The following is an 8,489-nucleotide window of genomic DNA, read 5'->3' as shown; positions in this document are numbered from 1 at the left end:
AGAAGAAGTAGCGAAAGACGGAGTTAACGGTACCTGCGTTGTTACACAAAGAAGCACCGAAGCGTTGTTTCTTTCTTTGTTTTTTCCTAGACGCAACGCGAACGAGAATGACATGTGGGTAACGGGGTCTGAAACGAGGTGGTCGAGAAGGGCTGGGAGGGGGGGAGGGAGGGATAAAAAAAAGGAAAAAAAAAAATACGCGAAGCTGGTCCCTGGCAGTTTTCCGGGCGGCCTTCATTATTAACGGTTAATTACATTTTTGTACCTAGCTGCTAGTTTTGTACTAGTTTTGTAACTTACCTCACCCGCCGGACATGCTGTTATTGCATATTTTAAGCGGTTGTTAAAACGGAAGGTTGGTCGATCACTGGCACGTGCTCGCTTGTCATGACGCGGTTGGTAGAATCGATGATCGTCCCGACGCTAGCCTCTGCTTTGTGTGGTAAATACGACCGGGAACACGGTGAACAAGTTTTTTTCCGTTGATCTCTGTTTCCGTTTCGGTTCAAAGGAAGTTTTGACACAACCGAGTCAATTATCGCCTACAGTTGTATTTACTCGTAAAAATCGGTCGATACAATTTTCCTAGGGTAAAACCGCGACACGGTTCCGCGCGGCATCGTTGCCGCGCTCGCGCTCGTCTTTCGCGGTTACGTTTCGGAATACGATTCGAGGGGGAAAAATAAAACGGCGTTGCGCGGAGACGCCGCGCGATTGCGCTGATCCTAGATGGAACGCGCGAATGTCGCGCAGCGCGTGAAATCGCGCGAAAAACGAAGACGCGTCGGAGAAGAGGGTTGCGATTTAGGACCGCGTATTATTTTTCCCGCGATCTCGCGGAATTTCACGCGACGCGCGACATTCCAGCGTTTCCAGTTTCGAGTTACCGCGGCCCCGCGTCCTGTACATAATTTTCGGTTGTGATTATCATATTCTGCAGATCACGAAGCGGCGTATCGAGGTTCCACCTGAGATGATCGTGGGTGCTCCGACGAACCATTTCAGCGATGAAGGAGGAAACGCTGGGAAAACGATACGGGCGTGCTCCGAACTCGTAATCCACAGAGCGACTCGTATTGTTGAAATTATAATTATATATATGGAGGATCTAGTCGAATCGGGCTCTCGGAACGTGCGAGCGAACTCGTGTTACACGACGCACGATTTCGTCCGTTCAGTTTCGGATACTGAAAAAAAGAAAAGACAGGTGACCGACGTTTCCGTACGAATTAAGCAAGCATTGTTTTCGATGTACCGTAATGCACTTGCTCGACTTTATCGGAACCGAGAAACCACTGATTTTGTACGCGACACGCGTATTCGTTGGTAAAACGACGTTGTCCAAAAAGTGTCGCGACACACGCCTCTCCCGAAAGTATTTCCTTTGACCGTGGTCGTCGAGATCAATTTGATCGTTCCAACGCCTGACGCGGGGCGAATCGATTGTTTCCATTAATTGCACGACAACTTCGATCCAGTGTGTAACATAGAGACCATGCAACAAAGGAGTTGCCGCGAAGGGAGGCGTATCTCGCGACATTATCCTCGGGTTCATTTGCCGTCGACGTTCGATAATTATAATTTTGACAATATCTAACACGGAGACGCGCAAATGCCTGCGCGTGATCGCGCGCGAATAATTCCTCCAGCTGCGAACGGGAAACGAAATGGCGTCATTGTTAATCGGTCGCGACGAAAACGAAAAACCAAAGAGATCCGGGGCGGACGAGCGCGTTAGATACCACGAAGATATCGTTTGATCGCTGAAATGTTCGATCACACGTAAGCAATCAAAACATGAATTAATTCATAAGGCGGATTGTATAGGATGCAAGCATGCGTTGCAGCGAGATGTTACCTGTTATATTTATACACATGTTAAATCAGAGAATATGTCGCGTCGGCGCGGTGTATGTCTTGCCGTTCGAACGAGATAACTGAATTTCAGCGACCGTGCTATGTAAATATACGCAGAGAAGGGAAACCGTGCGCGTTTGTAAATATGCGGAAACCGCGTGCTTTCATCCTTGGGACACTGTTAAAACAAGAAATCTGCGAGAGAGAGAGAGAGAGAGAGAGAGAGAGAAAATATATAAGCGAGAAACGATTAAAAATGGGACTCGGGAATCGAGACGGTGGGGGATCATGGAATCAATTCTGGTTGTCCGAGCGCATTAACGAGTGTACTAGATACGTCGTGATATGACTTTGACGATAACGGTACAATATTAACGATTATTGTCCTAGAGAATAGAAATAGTAAGATGATATTCCAATAATAAACGGCGAGATCGTAGATTATCGCAAATTTCACTCGATGTTGCGACTCGAAGGCTTTGTATTCATTTATCCTGTCCTTGTTAGCTGACCGCGGAGAAAAGAGAACAAAAAAACACGTTGGATGCGAGCACAGGTTTTTACGGACACGTTCATTTTTCTTATTACAGTGAAAATAATCGGAATCGGGCCGGCGGCGTAGAACGTTTATTTGTTGATCAGCAACGAATCATTCATGATTTCTCCAGAAAAGTCTACAATTATTGTGCCATTTTTTGATTAAATATAATGCAATAAAATTTTAAATATACATTATTAAACGAATCATGGTGTATTTTATTGGGTGCGCACAAAAGACTCTCCGCCGCCATTCAGCAGCGACGGAAACTCAGCAACCGGGGTTTTATTGAAAAAGGCTGGGGCTGTGATGCCCTGAAACCGACGCATCGATTTTTAAGCCATCTATGAACCCTTTGGCACTTCAAGTCACGTCGATGCCCTGAACGCAGAAATCATGGTAAGACTGCATCGTGCATGCAACGACTGCGCCACGTTCAATCAATTATCTTCGATATCGCCGGTCACGAAAGTTTGTATTAGGTCGTTCGGAAAGTCGTTTCGTTTTTTTCTTGGTGGAAATGAAACACAATAGATTACTAAACAAAAACTATTGCAAAGAATCGAACAAAATTCTTAGCAAACAAGACTCACTATATCAGTTGTCCAAATATATAATGATTGTGCAGCTTAAGCGTGAAGTTGGCTGTGAAAAAATTAAGTCCTTTCTTGGGAAAAAACGAAATTACTTTCCGAACAACCCATTATATTTGCGCAACGGTTTTACTAGAATTGTTGCGTGAAAAATTATGTTCACGTTAAAACTGTCCGTCGTATAAAACATTCAATTGATTTCAGAACTATTTGTTATATAAAAGACTCAATTTACCTCAAAACTGTTTGTTATATAAAAGATTCTATGTACTTAAAAACCATTTATGTATACTATACACAAAGACTCCATGGGACATCGCGTAAAAATTAATAGTATGCAAGGTTTCCACATGAAAACACAAACAAGTTTAAATGGATTTCTTAGAAGTAGGTGGGGTTAGATTTTATAAATTATGTGTGTGAACATTTGAAATTAATTAATTGCAAAAAACGAAACTTGTTAACGATTCTATTAGGCTTCAGATGAACCGAAGGACTCGTCGTGGTTTGCCTTGCGTTACTCGTGTATAATTCCCAGTTCATTCATAGTACTCCAATTGATGCTGAAAATGATTATTTAAAAATCATCCGGGGTAGTTTCTTTACTTATAGCCAACAAAGTTGCGCGCGTTCGTGGCCCCTTTTTTTCCCAGACATTGGCCAGAAAATGTAGGTCACGCGACGAAGGAGTTTTCAAGCCAGTGGTTACATAAACGCGCCTTAACCCTTGCTTTTACATGCACACGCAATAAGTATGGCCGCTGGCATAACTTATTATAATCTTTTATCTCTCTTTCACCGATCAGTTCGTTCATCGACCGCCTTCATTTCGAATGACGCGTCCGACTAATCGAAACAATCCAAAATTAAAGTGCACTAATTAGGAAAACAAACATTTTTAATATTTTCAAGGTATTTACGCTATCCAAAATAGTTACGTGATATATCGAATTGCACGCATAATTAATTGTTTATTAAATAGCTTTTAGCTACCCGATAGTATTATAATTAATGTTTAATTATACACCGTAATCATTATATAAAATAATTCTTTGTTTAGCATATACTTGATCGATCCCCATGTTAAGCTGGACAGTTATGCTTCGTGTTTGAGGGAAACATTTGAATGACTAATAAATAATACTTTAATAATAGCGAGTTGCGAATGAGCATCGTTATTGTGCCCGTCCTGACACCGACTGGTACTACTTACTTGGCGCAGCAACCATTAGTCAATACCCCGACTATTAGTCGATACAGAGCGTCGCTGGTTCGCCCTGTAAACGCCGCCATATTGCTGGAACAGGGTCGAAAACCCCCCTCATCGAGCGGTTTCCTGGAAAATGGTAAGCTCGGCGGGAACTTCTGGTAATGTCGGGTTTTCTGTAACCTCGCACCATTGTTTTCTGTATCAACAAAAGAATTTTTCTGCGCTCGGCTTGTCCCACTTTTGCGCTTCCAGTGGAAAACCATCCTTTTCATCCAATCCCTTTCTTTTGTTTATGCGATTGTAACTCGCGAGCCACACCGGAATGTCGATAAATCATGCGTATTATGTCATTTGCGGGGGTCCACGTAGGAAAGAATTAAATAACGGAGTGGGGGCATCTTTTAATCTTATTCTAAATTCAACGATTTATTTTTCGTTCCCTTTTCTGTTAGCCCTTCCGCTTTTGAGAATAGCCTCCCTCCCTTTAGGTTTGGCCGCGCAATCTGAGGGACACTTTCAAAACAGATTCAGGATAGATTCGGATCAGTTTTAAAACAGATTTAGGATTGATCTAAGCCACATTTAAGGCCGATTTAAGAAAGAATTAGGTCAGGTTTAGGACAGTATTAAGGCAATTTTAAGACAGTTTCAGGTTAGCTATAACGCAGACTAAGGGCAGCTTTTGGACAGATTTAGGGCATGTAAGGCGGTTTTAAGGCAGTTAGCGCAGATTTAAGGCAGATTTATAGCAAATACAGAATAATTGGGCAAGTTTTCGGTGAGATTTAAGGTAAACTAAGGATACATTCAGGACAGATATAGATCAGTTTTAGGACATATTTAATACAGATGTAGTACAGAGTCAGTATCATTTTAGAACAGGTTTAAGGCATACCAAATCAAACGATGGCGGGTTTGATACAAAAGGAGACGGGATTAATCTAAAGGGAGTGAAGTTAATACAAAAAGGGGGCGAATCCTGTACAGAGGAAATCAGCGCCAATACAAAGGTGGCTGGGGTCATTGGTCCTATACAGTTCAGCTGAGCCGTTCTTCATACACTGTACGAAATCAATGCACTATCCTCAGAGCATGGTGTGAAGTTACTACTAATTGGTTGAGTTTCTTACTAACAATGACATTTCAAACATTTCTTAAACTAATCAATCCTTTACGTCCTTTAACAGGGTTATTTATCAGTAACATAACTTTGCGAATAATTCGCTAAACACTGCTGAAACATGGAATTATTTAAATTACAATTATTAAATTAAATAAATTATTAAAATTTAAAGAACAAACTATTAAATTATTGTTAATCTTTACTGTAGATTCTAATAATCTTTACTCCAATCTATTTACTATCTACTTAGTATTTTGAATGTAAAAAATTAGTTGATATTCTTCACACATTCTGCAATAAGGATGAACAACGTTTTCCTTAAAATTATTACTAAAATTATTTCTGAAGAACCCCTTATTTCCCGGAGTTACAACAATTCTTATACACTGTGTGTACATATTATATGTATCCACTCTTAACATTTTTATTTAAATGAAAATTATTAAAAAAAGTCTATTAAGGAGGATCAATTTTACGAATATTCCGAGCATCGAATCCAATCATCGTCGCCGATTGTAAAGTGTTATAAATTAATCTCTATCGTGATATTATATCCATAATAGACCAACGCGTTAATTATTCGAGATATTTAAATGGTAGTTTAGGAAATGGTCGTCGCCTAGATGCACGTAACTACCTCTGTGCAAATCGATCGGTACTACTAGCGTGATCATCGAACGGTCGATGCTCGCGGACAACTTTTTGACTTGACGCCAGACCAATCAGTGCTGGCGTGCATTAGTTGCCGGCGTTCCTTTCCTTATCACGATAATGGCTCCTCGCTCGATAAGACTAGACTATCATAAATTCGCCGGCCTTTGTCATTCGTCGAGCTCTGCTCCCGTGCTCCTCGAGAACCGGCTGGGCCAGCGGCGGGGGAGGCGACTTTTTGTCGCGGCTCCAACCAGGGATTCCGACAAATTCCGCCTGATTTGTCTATTAATACGTCGTTAGGCTAAGTGGCGCGGGGGGGCAGGGACGAGCGGAAACACAGGGGTGAGCGGCAGGAAAGAGGAACTGGAAGGGAAATGATTGCTGGCTAAGGAGACCAGGTAACAGAGTTAATGTCGCATTACGGCGTAGACTGCACAAGAACGTGGATTGTTCCGGTGTGTACCGGGGCCAGGATAAGACCGTCGGAATGACGGAGACCAGCGAAGAAGCCAGAGTAAGAGAACCAGAGAAGTATTTCTGTCTGTGTATACTTGGTTGCACCTGCTCTGATTAGACGTGTTCCGCACTTGCTTAGCGATACGATTGCCCGATAACAGGCCAAATTGCCACGAAAGATCGTAGATATAATCGAACATTCCGTTTCGCATAAACGGGAAACAAATTGGCAGCGTTCCTCTTGGATCGCTACCCCTTAGATCCCGATAAGATAACCGCGACCACTACTCGACGGTTTATAAATTTTCAGCGATCTCGTGTCCTCCTCCTGACCTCGAGACTATCCGGGCTCTTACACACGCCCGATTATTCTAATCACCGATCTATCCTTGCACGTAAGAAACTCGTTATTCCCGTATAGAAGCATGAAATGGGATTGCCTCGTGATCGATCAATTGATTCGGTGCATGCTCGTCGGACATCAGCCGAATTCAATATCAAAAAGACGCGTCGCGTCGCTTCCGTGAGTAATACGAAGGATCATTTTGGTAACTATGTCGGGTTTTCTACAGCTCTATTTGTATTGTCGATAAACTAACGTTTATAAAGCAATTTACGAAGCAGTGGTATAGTGTAATATATTGTTATGAAATTCTCTGAACGCAGTAAAATTATTTCTAAAATATATTTTTCGAGGATTACGAAAACTTTAATACTATAGTTTCTGTTACAAATGAAACAAAATTTTACAGGTCGGATTTGTAATATTTCTGAAATTTATTATAGAGAACCGAGCATTCATTTATTTACTTGTTTATTTTGAGTTTTAAGCGACTTTACGTTTTACATTTTTTTCTACGTATTTAAAACATTTAAAAATATCGAAGACGTCGCTATACATAGTGAAACGCTAAATAACGTTTGCATTCTTTTCTTCTAAAACCGTGCAAATATGCCACTTATCGGAGCACGCCTAACCCAGTTTGGCATGCGTGCTCATAGTTTGATATAATGCAAACTCTCATGACACGATAATTTTCCGTAACAAAATTACTCTGTTAGCGTGGTAGTTGCAAAACGCTTCACGGGGTATTTTATGGAGTATCTTGAGCGACCTAAAGGGACTTCGGGCTTTCACGAGGAAAGTTACCCCAACGTTCCGGAGCCATGGCAACGAACTCCGTCAGGTGTCAAGTGACATATTAATAGTGTTTCCTGCGGGATGATTTATTATCAAAATATATTATACATGTTTTCAGCTCCAGTAATCGTCGACCAAAGATTTTGTTGGAATATGTTACAGCGGATTCTAGTAAATCACAGCTACTATTACGGTGCAGTATAATATAATATAATAGATCCTCTAACAATTTGGCCAATGTACGGTTAATCTACTACAATAAATCATGGTACATTTTAGATTCTGATAGCCTTCGTTAATGTGTTTAATAACAGATGTTATCATGAATTAATCTAATAATATATGCTCGTGCAACATGCAATTACATGCATACTATAGATTTTTATTATTAAAACGTGAAAGATTCGTAATGAAGAGCAAAATAAGTCAAATTCGCGTACTATAAATATTGTAATATTTTGATTTCGTAGAAAAATTTGTGTTCTACAATAATACTATTTATTTAGACAAATCACTGTTTAAATATGAAACGAAACTTTCGATACGTAAAACGAAGACTACGAAAGTTAGATAATATAGTAAATTATAAATCTTCCACTTTTATTTGACTACGTTTTTGTGGTACTTGCACTGTGCAATCAGACAAGGTAGGCTAATTAGGATATAGGTTTTACGCGTTTGCAACATTTTTAAAAATGCTAAAATTCAATGACTGATCTTTAGAAACATATAAGAAGGTTTTTATCATCACTGCATAATAACTTCTATTTGTATAAAAATTCATTGTATAGTAAGACTAAAAAAAATATTACATTTTGTAAGAGTTTTATATACATATTATCGACGCATAAAATCCAGAACACACTTAATATTAAAGAAAACACAAACCTGAATATATCTAGAAAAAAATACCACAT

At 40.3% G+C, this 8,489-nt stretch overlaps 1 protein-coding gene across 1 annotated transcript in view; it reads left to right on the top strand.

Moving 5' to 3' along the window:
* The first annotated feature begins 6,462 nt into the window (after positions 1-6,462).
* Dhc1 (dynein axonemal heavy chain 1) overlaps positions 6,463-8,489 on the top strand; it is an 11,893-nt gene continuing 9,866 nt past the window's right edge. The window contains exon 1 of the mRNA XM_078195976.1: positions 6,463-6,489. Within this exon, the coding sequence (XP_078052102.1) occupies positions 6,463-6,489 (27 nt within the window). The remainder of the gene's footprint in view (positions 6,490-8,489) is intronic.

This window comes from Augochlora pura, chromosome 2, assembly GCF_028453695.1.
Source record: "Augochlora pura isolate Apur16 chromosome 2, APUR_v2.2.1, whole genome shotgun sequence".
Lineage (NCBI taxonomy): Eukaryota > Metazoa > Arthropoda > Insecta > Hymenoptera > Halictidae > Augochlora > Augochlora pura.
This window is presented reverse-complemented; position numbering and strand designations above follow the sequence as displayed.